The sequence below is a fragment of the Panthera pardus genome, unplaced genomic scaffold (assembly GCF_024362965.1).
Source record: "Panthera pardus isolate Hobbes unplaced genomic scaffold, ASM2436296v1 HiC_scaffold_22, whole genome shotgun sequence".
Lineage (NCBI taxonomy): Eukaryota > Metazoa > Chordata > Mammalia > Carnivora > Felidae > Panthera > Panthera pardus.
Window position 1 is genome coordinate 83,978,150 of NW_026526788.1, and position 14,837 is coordinate 83,992,986.

General features: G+C 51.0%; 1 protein-coding gene and 1 long non-coding RNA gene across 2 annotated transcripts in view; one reads left to right on the plus strand and one right to left on the minus strand.

Annotated features, from left to right (window-relative positions):
• Nucleotides 1-14,837, plus strand: part of MGMT (O-6-methylguanine-DNA methyltransferase) — a 298,547-nt gene that overhangs the window by 243,619 nt on the left and 40,091 nt on the right. Inside the window, exon 3 of the mRNA XM_053910052.1 lies at nt 7,365-7,525. Coding sequence (XP_053766027.1) covers nt 7,365-7,525 — 161 coding nt within the window. The remainder of the gene's footprint in view (nt 1-7,364; nt 7,526-14,837) is intronic.
• On the minus strand, nt 4,276-14,578 carry LOC109252263 (uncharacterized). Its single transcript, XR_008424984.1, has 3 exons — nt 14,409-14,578; nt 9,526-9,677; nt 4,276-4,384 (listed from the first exon to the last, which is right to left on the minus strand). It is a non-coding gene; the product is annotated as an uncharacterized LOC109252263 (long non-coding RNA).

Below are 14,837 nucleotides of genomic sequence, written 5' to 3' on the forward strand. Positions count from 1 at the left end.
GAAGCTAAATTAAGCTGGGAAAGAGGAGTCTACCTCTGGTGTGTGAAATGTTGGAAAGTGCTTTGTTCCCTGCTTCAGTGGCAAAAAGCAAATGCAACATAGACATAAGGCTATTTGAACTCTTTATTTGCCACATTTACAATATTAATAACAGCGTTTCCAGAAGTTGTCACATCAAGTAAAAGATCTTCATTCCAGGCTGTCTTTTGGGGCCAAATTGAGACTGGATGCATGCATTTAATAAATTGTAGTCTCAAGTAGTCATTTTTGTAAATAATTAGTTTCAGTGAAAGAATAAGTTAGCATATTGTATGCATCTAATGTTGCAAATGTACATACAGCAAACTTTGCTATTAATCAACAGTCAAGCACCGCAAGTGGGGTCTCATACATAATGAATTGTGCTTAAGCCTCATGGGTTTCTTGATAGAAAAATAAAAGAAAACACAAGTGGAGTAAGCTTTTGAATAAAATGTAACTAGATTGCTCTGCATCCTGTAATTGTTTTGGAATCATTAGGGACCTGATAATTCATCCGTAGTTTTGGGGTGTTTTTATCTTCATCTGTCAAATAGGAGAGATTTTAATGGTATGTTAAAGTGTTGATAAAATACAGTTCTCCTTTTAACAATTTGAACGTTTAGGGGAGAAAGTAAATAGGCTTTTTTAAGGCGTTCTAGTCTGCCAAGTGTACTCTTTAAAGTGTGTTTTAAAAATGTTTTATTGCTTATGCATTTAAGAATCATTTACAAAAGGGAAAAAAAGTATGTAGTTCCTATGTTATGACATGTACCCTGTACGAGGAGGAGTTGAAAACTTACATAGAACTTTCTGGTTGGGGAGAGTGTTTTCAGATACCACCGTGAATTCCTCTGTGGTCGTGTTTAGGTTCTGACATGAATTCGAACCCCAGATTTTGAGGGCTTAGGATGCCCATTAGAAACTGATACCCAGTTTAAGCAACATACCTGTGACCACCCAGAAAGTGAGTAAATTGGGGCCCCGTTAAGTTTTACTACCTCTTCCTCCTTCTATTGTTGACCTTGGGACGTGAACCATTGGTGGCCTCTGATAGGATCGTAAATGTAGAATTCATTTTGGGGGGTGTGCGATCGTGGGGTGGAAGGCATAAAGGCAAGGAGCAGGATTTATGTCCGTCTTTGTTACGAACCACACAGTAAAAGCTCAGCAAGGGTTTGCAGAGCACCTGTCAGTGCGCCAGCCAGCCCCTCCTGCAGAGATGGTGGAAATACCCCCTTCCCCACGAAGCCGTCCTCTTCACTTCCGTCTGGGCTCGGAGCGGGTTCCCTTCGCCCCCGGTTTCCCCCTGTTGTATGGTAGCATGTCTCTTCGTCTCATAGGGAATGATCTGTGAAAACAGAAAGTAAAACCTAGTACGTGAGAGTCAGTCCTTAAGCCCATGTGTTATGAGCAGTAGCAGCCCTTATCCCTGTTAAAATGAACAAATGTGTAAATGTGTCTCCCGTTTGTTATGTAAACTTCAGTATGTTGCTGATACTGCACGTCTGTATTCACTCTTCTCTTTGTCCCTTCACTACATAGTGCTGTTAGGGCAGCAGGAGAAATCCAGGAGCTGGCATCCAGACCGTCAGACGGGTGCCGGGCACACACAGTGCCCGCCAGGAGCCGCGCCGCTGGGTGAGCCCATCGGTGGGCCTCTGTCCTTTGTCTTTGACTCCGTCCTGCTGTTTGAGACCAGTGTTTCTGAGTACCAGCATCAGCACTCTGATTCCCCCCTTCCTCTTTTCTTCCTAGTTTAGAAGTTGAAATAGTCGCGCAGACTCCCACCATACACACCCTCCTGGTGGTGTTTCCCAACAGCTGCTGGCCACCAGGCCACGTCACAGGGCCATCGCTTGCATTGTCCATTCATTGGAGGGCATCAGGGAGGGAAGGGCTCCTTGGGGGCATCAGGGAAACATGGGGTTGTCCAGAAGGCAGAGTGGAAAGAAAGCTGCTGACACCAACTCCGTGTTCTACCTCCGCGTTCTTCCTTCTCCGCCTGCTTGGGCTACAAACACTGCGTTCGTATTCCTGTCAATAAGCCATCGTGCCTAATGGATCCTCGATAATTGCTTGAATGGAATCAAGACGTGAAATTCACTTGGAGTACAGAGTTTAAAATCTTTATTCAGCCTCGGTTTTGCAAAAATCTGTTTTGATGGTAGGTGGCACAATTTATGTCCCGTCTTCAATCCTACCACTAGAAGCAAAGCATCAGAGCTTTAACAGGAAGGTATGATTGGATGCGGGGCAAATCCATCAGACACAAGCACAAGAGAGTCTGCTAGAGATCTGTTAATTTAGACCTCATAGTACATTTTCCAGTGATATTTAGCAGCATGGTTTAAAGTCCCCTCTATTGCAGATTTAAAGTTTTGCTGAAAACGCGTGCCTTCCTGGGACTATGGGGTCTGGCGCTCTACTCTGGAGTCCGCACTGTGTCCTGGAAGACAGACAAGGGGAGATTTGCTTATCTGGCTCGGCTTGGAAAATGCTTCTCATCGTAAGGGTGTCTAAAATGCCATACGTGGCCAAGGCCCTGGACTCCTCCTCCCACAACAAGTCGTACCGGGCATCTGTGTGCCTCCACACAGACTAATCTCTCAGCCTTGCCAACGGACACGACCTGGGTCAACTCCTGCCGAATTCCACGTGAACTCCAAGGGCTACGTGTCTTCAGGGCTCTAAGGTCGGAGCTCTTTTCTTGGGTGAGCCTCCAACGTCACCAGTTAATGTTCCCAAACTGTAAGACTCCGTTTCATCCTGTGAAGACAGAGATGTTGGAAAAGTACTGGGGTCAAAAAGAGAGGTTTCCGAACGCCCAGCAGTCCGCCCCCTGGGTGTAGCTAATGCCGCTAATCAGATGCGAGTAGCTTAGAACTTTTGGCCTGTTTTCTTACATCAAATGGGATTTAAGCCAAGTACATGACATTTTAATGTCTTCGGGAAGTAGAATTCATTCAGAAACGGAGATTTAGTGATTCTTTACTACCGGCAGAGTCTTGAGGCGCCCCCAGACCTGAATACCCAAATCTCCTGCCAGGCTGGTTGAGTTTTAAAGTATTGAGCGAACTGGTGATGGGGAAGACAGCGGGAGCCGAGCTGTCAGGACGGCTCTGTCAGGTTTCCTCGTGTCGTGCCAGCACTTGATGCAGCCTCGGACCTTGAGCGCGGCTGTCTAGCACCCAGGCCGGCCTGGCGCGCTTCGCCCACTGCAGGCGGTGGGTTCTGGGCTCCGCAGCTGCTGCCCCCCTCTCCCCCCCCCCCCCCGGCCCAGGGTGTGTGACCCGGCTGAGGGGGCCACAGCGGATGGGAAGCGCCAACTCGGGCTTCCCGTGTGGCAGGTGGACGGCTAAGAAACCCGTCCACTGGGGCCATTTCACGTAAACTTGGTCCACTCCCCTTGTGTCCCCCCTGCCTCTGGTGGGATGCTGCCTCTATCCCCTCGCTTTCTAATTGAAATCCGTGTCTGGAAACGCGAGCTTCGTTGCAGGCAGGAAGGGCAGTCCTCCCTTGAAGACCACATAGGCTCCTGTGTGGAATGCTGTGAAGCGACGGGCCCTCCCTTAATACATGGCGGTAAGGCATCACTGCCTGCTTTATTAAAGACACTTCAGAAGTTCATCATGGAGCGCTTCACACTTTTTCCGTGTCCTGATTTGGGTTGAAGGACAAACCTGAGATCTGAAATAGTTTAACGCCAGAACGTCCTTCCTCCAAGCCCCAGAAGGGAAGGGGTCGGGGCTGCCTCTTCAAACGGGGCAGGAGTCCGGGAGAACTTCGCATGGGGCTTTCTCTCTGACTGGGGTTCCAGGAGCTTCCCCAGAAGGCCACACACTGTTGTCCTGGGATCGCCAGCAGTTGCCTCGTTCTGGAAGAGACCCTTAAGCCAAACGACACGTGGTTTTATGCTTGCCTGTGTCATGGTGTGCCCGGTGCTGTCCACTGTCCTGCGTATGACTCAACAAAGCCAAGTTCATTTGTCAGCCGCTAGCCAGCCCTCTCATGCCAGGTTTAAAAAAACAAACAAACAAACAACAAAAAAAAAAACAGGAGAGAAGGAGAAGGGCTCCAGTGTCCCTGCATTTGCCTCTGGGTGACTCTTACTGATAATACGTGACTGTGAATAAAGAGTGACTGTGACGTGTCCCCTTTCTGCCCTCTCCCAGCCGACAGCAGGTCAGGGCCCTGTCTGTGCTGCAGCGCTGGCTTCCCGGCCCTCGGTCTGGGCTCCCATGCGCCAGTGCTCGCCCGTAATCAGTGGGGCTTCAGGGCTGGTCGATAGGGAAGCCTGGAGAGACTCCTCCCTAATAAGTGCTGCCGTCACACCGCGGCTCGCGCAGGGGCAAGCGAAGCGAGGCTGTAGGGGAGGGCAGGGCAGAGAATAAATTTCGTTTTATTGTAGAAATGGAAATTTGTGTCATGGCTTTAAAAATCTGGTTTTATGTGTGTGTTTAATGCCATTCATTTTAAATGTAGTATCATAAATCCTTGCTTCAGAATCAAAGCTGTTTAATTACATTTCACCCATGAATAGTTACCTAATGCCAATAGAGAAAGAGTTAAAAAGGAGAACTACAGAGTAAATCAGAGGTTGAGATCTTTAGCACAAGCATAAAAAATCAATTTAAGATGAATTTTACTACTATAAAAATTCTTCAAATATCCTTTTAGGAGCGGGAAATGCTAGTAGGAACACAGCTACCAACCTAGTCCCTCAGCAATGTGGAGGGAGCGACGACCAGCCTGGCCCCTTCCCCTGAGGGCCAGACACCCCCGTTTCGCTCCGGGGCCTCCGAGCATGGAGTTGTAACTCTTGGAGCAAAGCAGGTCGCTAGTGGGTGCAGAGGACCCCCGCCTTATGTGATGTAGGCCCCCTGACCCAGGGAACCCCATTTGCCACGTGTGTGATGGCCGAGCACACCCCACGAGCCCTGAGAGCATCTGTGGCCCGTGAGGGGCTGGCCTCGGCCGGCCCCAGTCTGGCCATGGAGATGCTGGGTGCGTGTGGGGCACTGTGGGCTCTTGATGCAGCCCCGGCCCCTCTCCTGCTTCCTCTGGACCGAAGCCACCCACGGGCTGAGGGTGGGGACGTGGGCACCTCAGCCCTGCTCACCCCCTGTGTGACCAGGTGTCACCTGCAGATGGCCTCCTGCTCGCGGCCTTAGCCACAAAGCTGCCCCCTGGACGGTGCCAGCTGTGTCGGGAGGGAGGCCTGGCTCATCCTCGGTGGGCCTGTCTCCTGTCCCCCCCCAACCCCGGGAGCAGGATGGAACAGCACGAGACACTCTTGCCCATCTTTACTTTCCAGTATCATCAGCTTATCAGCAAGGAAGGAACAGTGGGAGAACAGAGGGACTGGAATAACGTTTAAGCCAAGCACAAGCGCAGGAAGGTCCACTCCTTCCCTGACCGGAGGTCCTAACAGAGAAAGGAGTCAGGGCAGTGAGGAGATGGGTCTCTCCCCCCAGGGATGTCTCGAGAGGCCCTGGCCCCGCTCCTCTGGCCTCACCATGCCTGGGGAGGGAGCAGGTCCCATGGGACCCCTCTGCGGAGTTGGGGTCCAGGCCGACCAGAGGTCCGTCCATGTGAGTTCCGGCCCACAGCGAGCTAGCGGGGAGGCCTGGGCCTGTGGCGTCCAGTCGGGAGTCGGCAGGATGGCCGGGCCGTGGCCAGCCCTCTCTGACTGGCCGTCAGGGCAGGCTCAGTTCTATTTGCTGTCCGGTTCCTTCCCCAGCACTGCCCGTGTGTGAGTGCTTAGAAAGCCCTCCCTGATCCACTGTCTGTTCTCTTGTGGAAAAACGGTATGAAGGGCATTCTGCGCATCCCATCCAGGGAAGCTTATCTCTGGAAAGATCCCAGGACCTCGGTGGAGACCCTCGTTTCCGCAGAATGCCGTGCCTGAGAGACTCGGACTGCAGTGCAGGAGCGTTTGTAAGACGCGCTTCAAGGTCTTTGGCTGCTGCCTGCAGCTTGGAGGGTGAGGTTACACGGGCTTCTGGATCTGCGGTGCCCTGTGCGTGCTGCTGTCCTCACACAGGCCTGGTCCGGCCCGCGCTCCCGGGTGCCGCAGCCACGCTGTCGTCCCTATGCTGGGCCCCGCGGCCGAGTGGGTGGCGGCCTCTCCGTTCAGACCCTCATAAGGGCGGTGGGTGCGAGGTGAGAAAGGCAGCCCAGAGATTGACACACACGCACCCCCCCAACACGCAGGGAGGGAGACGCGAGGGGTCAGGAAATGTACTGCTTGGACGTACGCCACCCCCAGAGCTTTAGTATCTGAGAATTCTAGATGCCCTCTGCCGTCCAGGCCCAGCAAGCTGCTAGGAAGCCTGCCACCTGTGCTGAGCCTCCGAAGGTGAGGAAGGAGGTCATCAGAAGAAATCAGACTTGGGGCTGGCGGTTTTGTGGGTTTGGGGTCCTAGGAAACTAAAATTGGACCCATCATGAACTCTAGGGCTCAGAAGCACCCAAGTAAAGCCTCTCTGAGGGGATGTTTCCTCGTTCCAACAGAGCCTATCCCAGAGAGTCAGCACCTGCTGAAGGGGAGTCGGCTCTGGGAGGTGCCACAGACAGAAGAATCAGGCCCCGAGGGCAAGGAGCAAACTGAAGAGAGCCTAAACAACGTTGGTTTAAGCTTGAGATAAAAGGAAGAAGTGACCATAATGAATGAAGAGGGGGGTTTGGAGGAAAAAAAGTAAGCCAGAAGAGCAGTGTAAGGGGAGTTAGCCTCACGGAACGACCTCCACACAGATTAGACGCTTTGAAGCATAAGCGTCAGCAGACTGAAAGCAGACTTGGAGGAAATCCCCCAGAATGCAGCACCAAGTGATAGAAAATCATGAACGTGCTGTTGTTGAAATTCAGTGGGAGGGGCGGGGTGATCAAAATGCAGTTTAATTACTTCAACAGTATTTGTGGAAAATCTTGTTGATAACACGTGGTGATCTGCTTGGTGACCGGGAGATGCGTACGTGCACCTGTTAGTCTCACGAAGGGGCAGTGCACACACCCACCGGAGCGGCTTCTATGCCGGTCATCCGTGCTCTGTCTTGTCCTGCTTCACCATGGCTGCAGACGCTCAGGGCCCTAGGCAGAAGAGCCCGTATACTAAGCTGTTCCTTCCCAGAATCCCCTCTTGTTTTCTAGGATGCGCTGTGTGTCTTAAAGCTGAAGGGGGGAACGTGGCTGGCGGACGTCCCACGCCCTCCTCCGGCGCCCTTTCCCATTGCTGTGCAGCAGTGGACTTTTACCCATGTGGGTAGAGTAGACGTTTGTTTGCTTTTCACATGTGTGGACGCAGGGCCTAGAGGCTTATTAAGCTCCTGTTACCGCTTTTGCAGAGCCGTGGAGGCCCCCCCTCTTCCTGAGCTGCTCGGCTGTCCAGGGGAAATGACGGCGCCCCTGAAGCAGTGCGTGGCCTGGCTGGATGCCTATTTCCATGAGCCGGCGGCCCTCAAAGACCTCCCCTTGCCTGCGATTCACCATCCCGTTTTCCAGCGAGGTCAGTAACTCCGCCGCCTCCTAGGGTTTCGTTCAGGGAGCTTGACTTATTAACTATCACTTACATCACAGCTCATTTTATCGACTATACTGACTTGGTATTTTTACATCATCTAAACAGAGACAGCATGTGGCCACGCTGTAAGGACAAGAGTTCACGATCTCCACCCATTCCAAATGCTTGTGTTAGTTTTGGCACATGGTCACATAATTCTTGGCAAAGGCAATAAAAATGATGCATGCAGATCGACTCTTAACTCTTGTTGGCTGAAGGGTTTAAATGGGAACACATCTGAATAGCAGTGAATTTTTCAATAAGCTTATTGTTAACTTAAACTATCTGCTTGCCAACAGCACAGAAAATGAGGCTTGTACATGGACAATTAGCCACTTCCATAAACTCGGTTGGTGACATTTACATCAGAGTGGGTAGCCGCATTGTGTCTTCTTGAATAAGTTTTCAGTTTAATTTCTCAAACTTAACCTAGTTTGATATAGTGTCCTTAAAGGATGAATTGAGAACGTATTGCCTAAATGTTGTATGCCAAAGGCACATGATCTATGGTCACCAAAAACATTTTCCCAGACATTTCCTTTTAAGTTGTTGTTGGGACTTTAATTACAGCAACTAAAATTATTCTAGACATGTGCCGGGGGCTTATTTTACGTAGTGATTTTTTTTATATTCGTTTTAATAAAGCGCGTGTATATGTATATACATCTCTGTAGAGATGTGTAGACACATATGCTCAGGGGACAAAATTACCCTGAGATTTTAGATAAGGTGCATTTAAAGCAATCTTGAATTTCGAAATGGATGAAACGAGCTTAACGGTATTCTAATAGCTGCCATGATTTTCAGCAAAAAGGAACTTGAAAATGGAGTAGAATTTCCAGGGGCAGTGGATAGAGAAGCCCCTGTGAAGTTGAGCTAACACCTGAGTTGACTAACAAGGTCAGACAAGTGAGCAGAGAACACCTTGAGCTTTGTTGCACATAATGAACTGAAATGGTACAGCCGTAATGAACAGGGCCCCCTCTTCACCCCCTGTGTCCTCCGGAACGGTCTCCAGCATGGGTGTGGGAGCTACAGCAAGCCTTTGCCTGTCACTGTGCACACGTCCAGAAACCCTCCCTGGTCTGCATCCTGGATGGGCCCTCAGGGCGCGGGGGAGGAGCCTCAGCTGCTCCCCGGTAGCTTGAGCCAACTGGGTGCACGGATGCCGCAGGACGCGCGTGTGACCTCTGTGTGCTGCGCGGGCTGAGGAACTCCGGTGTGGTTGGGTTCTGAAGTAGGGGCTTGGGGATCCTGGTGCTCTGAGCTCATGTGTCCACATCAGCACTCGGGGAGTACTGCTGTGTCGCTAGGGGAAGGAAGAGTTGCCCGACTGGCTTCCCTGCCCTTAAGTCTAATGAATAGTGAGCTGAAATTTAAGGTTTTGAAAGTTTTAGGACGGAAAAATTATAAAGCCAAGACAGGAAGTCTCTATATAATCAAAGGGGCGTTGGGGAGTGAGCTTATTAAATCCTGAGGTCCTGTCCTCAGTGTTTGAAGAGGGTTGGGACTGGCCACACTTATCCTGCCTCCCTGGCCTAGGGCCCCAACGCCCACGGCCTCTGCTCGGCTAACCGGTCACGGTCAGTGACCAGGACGCGCCGGAAGCAGCCGCTGGGGTAAGGATGAAGGCCATCCAAGCCAACCTAGAAGCCTTCTCCGTCGGGCGAGCCCCACAGTGCTGGCGGGCACTTCCAACTGGGGCGAGATCCTCCTAGCCAGCTTTCGGGGAGACAGGGTCCCCTGGGCCAGCCCCGCCTCCTGACAGTTAGTGGTTGCTGCGGGCCGGGATTTCCCACGCCTCGGCATGTGCAAGCCAGGTTTTTCTAATTTAGCTCAATCGCTCACTCCCAGGCAGGGACCAGGTGTGGGGATTTTACGGTTTAAGAGGGGAGGTGGTGGATGGTTATAATACAATTGCTAACACGGAGTTAATTGGCACTAACCCCCAGATGTGGTAACACCCCTTTCTAGCCAGTGGTAGTTGGCTTTGCTCTGTTTCTACTTTGGATCTTGTGGCAACGCTGAAATCATGGCGAGCGGGCGGGTCCCGTGCAAGGAAAATCCTCTGGCAGGCTCAGAGGCTCTGGAAGCTGTGCTTTAACATAAAGAAAGAAACCTTTGCAAACTGGGAGGCATGGGTACATTTCAATATGGAATAAATGCTTTTTTTTTTTTTTTTAACAAATTCTATTTTCTGTGCGTCTTAATTTTTGAACACATTTAACATGGCTTGGCATATCATTTTTCCATCATGGTCTTGCCTCTGAGATTTAGGCCAGGCCTGCCTATTTCAGTGTGTTTTAAAAACATAATCCTGACTGTGGCCACCCTTGCGCTCCAGCCCCCTGACCTGTATTATTTTCCTCGGGTGCTGGCCTGTGGACCGGGGACCCCTATGCTGCGTCCCGTGGGCCCCTCTCCTGCACGGGCCAGACTGCTTCACCGTTTCAGGCTCGCTGTGAGATGAGTACACCATTCACCATTGGCTCATTTTGTAAGGCGGGTCACACGCGCGCACACACACACACACACACACACAGAGTTAAGCATATAAAATTGCCAGTTTTGTAGGTTAAAACTTAACAAATAGTGGAAATTTCACATAGTTCCACTTCTCTTGGAAATCCTCCAAGATTGATTAGTAGTAACAAGTTAATTGTCTGGGTGTTTTGGCCAAGGAACCATGAAGCTGTCTATCCTGACCAGAAGTCTGGAAGTCTCTGTGGCTGCCTTTTTCTGGAGCCGCCACAGATAGGGTGTTTCTCTGTGGGAAGGGAAGGCTGCAGTTACTTGGAGTGAAGTTTGGGGTGCTGTTGAGGGAGTTAGAAGAAAAGCAAGTATTGACTAAGATGCATTCATTTTCTTGGGATATTGTGTTTTTAGTAGAGAGCATTTTCTTTAAAAAAATGGGTGTTTTTGGAGTATTGAGGCGTTTTGCCCTTTGCTAATCTGCTTTATTAAAGTATCAGCATTCGGGGCGCCTGGGTGGCTTGGTCGGCTGAGCGTCCGACTTCGGCTCAGGTCATGATCTCATGGTTCATGAGTTCGAGCCCTGCGTCGGGCTCTGTGCTGACAGCTCAGAGCCTGGAGCCCATTTCAGATTCTATGTCTCCCTCTCTCTCTGACCCTGCCCTGTTCATGCTCTGTCTCTCTCTGTCTCAAAAATAAATAAACATTAAAAAAAATTTTTTTAATTACAAAGAAAATAATACAGTGTCAGCATGATCATTCGCGGTAGCCACTCTGAGGACCAGCAGTCTTGGGGAGCATTTTCAGGAGGTCAGGTGCTCCCTTATCAAGTTCTTGCAAAGGTCAGCTTGGTTTTGAATTCATTTTTCTCCAAGAAATGGTTATTTAACGAAACCATTACTCTCGAAATAAATCTTAATGTTTCTTTTATAATGAAATGTTAAAGTTCTTTCCTGTTAACGTTCTCCAACTTTGTATTTATTTACTAAAAAAAACGTGACTTCTTTGTATAATATGCATCTTTACGTCCTTATCTGTCAGTGGCAAAGCAGTTGGGAAAGTAAAAGCTGCACTTTGCCGGAAGCGCGATTCACACAGTTCAGGGAGAGCAGCCTTTTGGGCAACTACGACCACCTTTCAGGTTCAGAATGCGCGTGCACGCTTTTTTCCCCTTCTAAGCGCTCCTGTCTGTAGGGGTGCTCTGAGCAGGGGCGGTTGCACAGTCTGCAGGGGGCTGGGCAGCTTCTGCCAGGCTGGGGTGGGGGCTTCCTCCGTGGATGGCCCAGCTGCGCACCGTGGCCCCACATGAGGCAGCCCCACGCTGCGAGCCCGGTGGTATGTGTGGTGGCCCGGGCCCCGCACTGTCCGAGGCAGGGTGAGCCCCGCAGCGTGAGCCCTGCCGTCTGAGCCTGGCGGTGCGGGTGGCGGTGTGAGCCCTATGGCATGGGCCCTGCCGCGTGCATGGCGCTGTGTGGGGCGTGAACTCTGCAGTGAGAGCCCCGTGGTGTGAGTCCGGTACCAGCCCCGCGGTGCGCGGATGGTGGTGGACCCCAGCTGCTGCTTCCGATGTCGTCTCACAGATGATGGTTTTCAACAGATGAGTTCTGAGTTTTCTTTTCAAAGTGACTGCAATGTTCCCTTTTAAATGAAATATTTAACACTTTAATAATTCCTTCGTCACAGCTATTAGCTCGTAGCTATGAAATCCAGTTGCATGACAGTAGTAAAATCTGCATTTTTTAAACCTGCCGGCGAGGAGTAGTTTTTTTGTAACTTCTCTTACAAAGCCTCGAAAAGGATTGTTGTGTTTGTGTATCTCTGTCGAACACCCTCTTTCCAAGGGGCCTCCTCTGAAAGCCCTGCCAGAGACTTACGGGAAAGGCCCTTCCAGGGTGAATTAATTAATTTCCCCACTATATCCTGGAAGACAGTCCCACTGTGCGGCGTGCCTTCCAGTGGAGGCCGTGTGTGGGTCCTGGAAGGCAGTTGGACAATGAGGAAATGAATGGCATCATTACCTCGAGTCCTTACCAGAGACAGTCCTTTAATATTAAAAATCCATCTCTGAGAGCCAAGCAAGGGCTAATCTTGCCAGCGCTCCCCCCACCCACCCCCGCAGCCTTCATGGGGCACAAGGGCTCCTCTGCCCTCCTGCCGTCACTCACGTCCACGAAATGCACAGCACACCCGGCCACCCCAGCCAGGCTGTCTCCCCAGGAAAGAAGGCGCTGAGCCCCCTTCCCGTCCGTGTCCCGGGGCCTGTTTTACTGCCCTTCACCTTTGCTCTTGTGAGTCCTGAACACAGCCCGGGTCCGTCTGCAGAGGGTGCGGCAGGGGAGGGTTTTGTCTCAGCCTCTCCTACACGTACACAGCAGGAGGCAGCTTTGTGCTTTCAGGAAGTTTGGACTGGTATTTTTCCCTGGACTTAAAAAAAAAAAAATAGCAAATTAAAGAGAAGATAATAACTAAAATAGGTGATGGCATTTACGGTTTCTGGTTGGTAGCAGTCACTGTTCTCCCGTATTATAAATGCGGCCTTCTAAAAATTGCTGGCCTTGCTACGATATTACCTAGTAGGGCTAGAAGGTTTGTAAACCTTCCAGTGCCCACTTATCGATTAGAACAAGCTAACAACACGGCACTTAAATTAAGTGGGAGAGAAACAGCTGGTGAAAATGTACTTCTTCCAACCCTAGAGCTGCTGAGCTGCTTTTCGGGAGCAGCAGATGTGGAAATCTGGCCCAAGGCCTTCTGAGGCCAGCACTGGGAAAGGTGCGGATCAGTAGCCTGGGAGGAGGGGGTGGCAGGCACCCGGGTCAAGGTCTCGAATCAGGAGCAGCCCCTCCATGTGTGTGGTTTGGAGCCACAAGGAAGAGGGTAAGGGTGGGGGTGTTTATGAACAAAAGTAGGCGTGAACCCTGCAAGTAAATGGCGTATGAGAGGTAGAGCGAGCCCTGCAAGTGACCAAGGTTGTGAACGAGCCGCCTTCCTCTTTGGGGACATTTACCCTTTCAGGGCCTGATAATCGGTCCCCATGAACCCCTCCCCACAGCACCAGAAGCCACCATTTTTCTCAAAGCGCATGGTTTCTCCACTGCCCCTTCTGTCTGGCTGTGACACCTTGCTTTCCTGGGGATGTTTCCTGGGGACAGGAAGGAGTGCCCTGCACGGGCTCATCGCGTCTCCTGGCCCCTGTCTGCATATGTGAATATCCACATCGTCTGTAGCTCCACAGCGGAAGCGGTGTTACATGACCGGAATTCTGCATCCACACTGGGGGTTTCTCTGGGTCAGGGGCTCCCAGCCTGAGCAGAAAGGAGCGGCACTTGGCAGGGTAGGTGCTCCCTGGGGGCGCCCGAGGGGTGCTGGCTCTGTGGGCCATGGCCGTGGTCCTGCTTGCTTCTGGCTCTGTCTGCGGGGGTCCAGCCAGGCCAGCTCGGAAGCAGTCAGCATACTTCACCCTTAGCTCTTCAGCTTGACGGATCGACTACACTTTGGCATCTTGGTGAATTTCACGGGCCAGAGAGCCTGAGGTTCAGATTATGTCTTAGTTCATCATTTCCTGTTGTATTATGCAGTTTCCTGCCTGGTAATTGTCCTTGGTGTTTGTTTATTCTTTGTACTATGTGACCACATCTTGGATGAGGAGTTTTTAGTGTCAGCAACGATTCATTCAAACAAACAGCTTTGTAAGTTCCTCTCTTACCTCCTGCCCTTCATCTGGGAGCGTGTGTACCAGGACGCCCTAGACTGTTTGTTCGTGTTATGCCTACAATCTCTGTACTTCTCACCCTCCAAAGACACGTCAAAAATCTTAAATATGGGCAAATACAGATACACGCACACACATTTGCGTGTGTGTGTATGTATGTACACATCACACGTATAAGTGTGTGCATCATGTACATACATTTCCCCGATTTTGAGAATCACTGCTCGCTCTGAAGGAATTTGTTGAAATGGATCAGACTCTTAGAGCTTCACTCTGTGCTCAGGTTGACATTTCTAATTGAATAGCGATTTTTGTCTGAGACCTAGAATTGCATATTTAAGAGCTGTTCTCGCTGTTGTACTTAACAACTTCTAGAAGTTCTAGGTTACGTATCCATGCGTCTGCCTGATCTCGAACTCTGCCCGCGGCCACGTGAGGAGGAGCGAGAGCCAGTGTGCTGTTCGTTTTTTGTAATTTGGAAGGTGTGAGCAAGGCTGGCTGCGCATCAGCATCTGTGCCATCAGGTTACAAAGTCACATGACAGTGAGCCCCTCAAGAGTGTTCCCAGGTGCGTCACTTTGCCAGGACACCCCCTGGTAGAGTGTTGACAGAGCCGACCAGAGCCTTTAGGAGGTGTGCCCATACCTGTGGCCCAAAAGCGTGGTTCTTCTTTGAAGCGTCTAGGTGTGTGAAGTTCTAGATTCTGGGGGAGACCCCCGAACAACAGAAGCAAGACGACAAAGGGAAGAGGTGGCTTCAGGTTCTGGATGCCAGCTTCGTCCTCCGCGCGTCTAATGTAGATCCAGTCCTGCGGTTGCTGCGGAGGAGGTTAACGGTCACATCACCCAGAGTGTCCCCTTAGACCTACCCAGGAGTTGTAGTATGCGCCCCCTCCCACAGAGGAGAATTGAGTCTGTGCGTGGACACCAGCTCCCGAGATGCTGGCAGTGGCTGACCAGAATCACAGCGTGCCAGACCCGAGAGCACGTGTGGTGTTCCTATGCCGCGAGCCCTCTGATAAATCGTAATTACCATGGGCTCATGGGAAGCCTAGTTCAGTGAAAGTTCCATCCT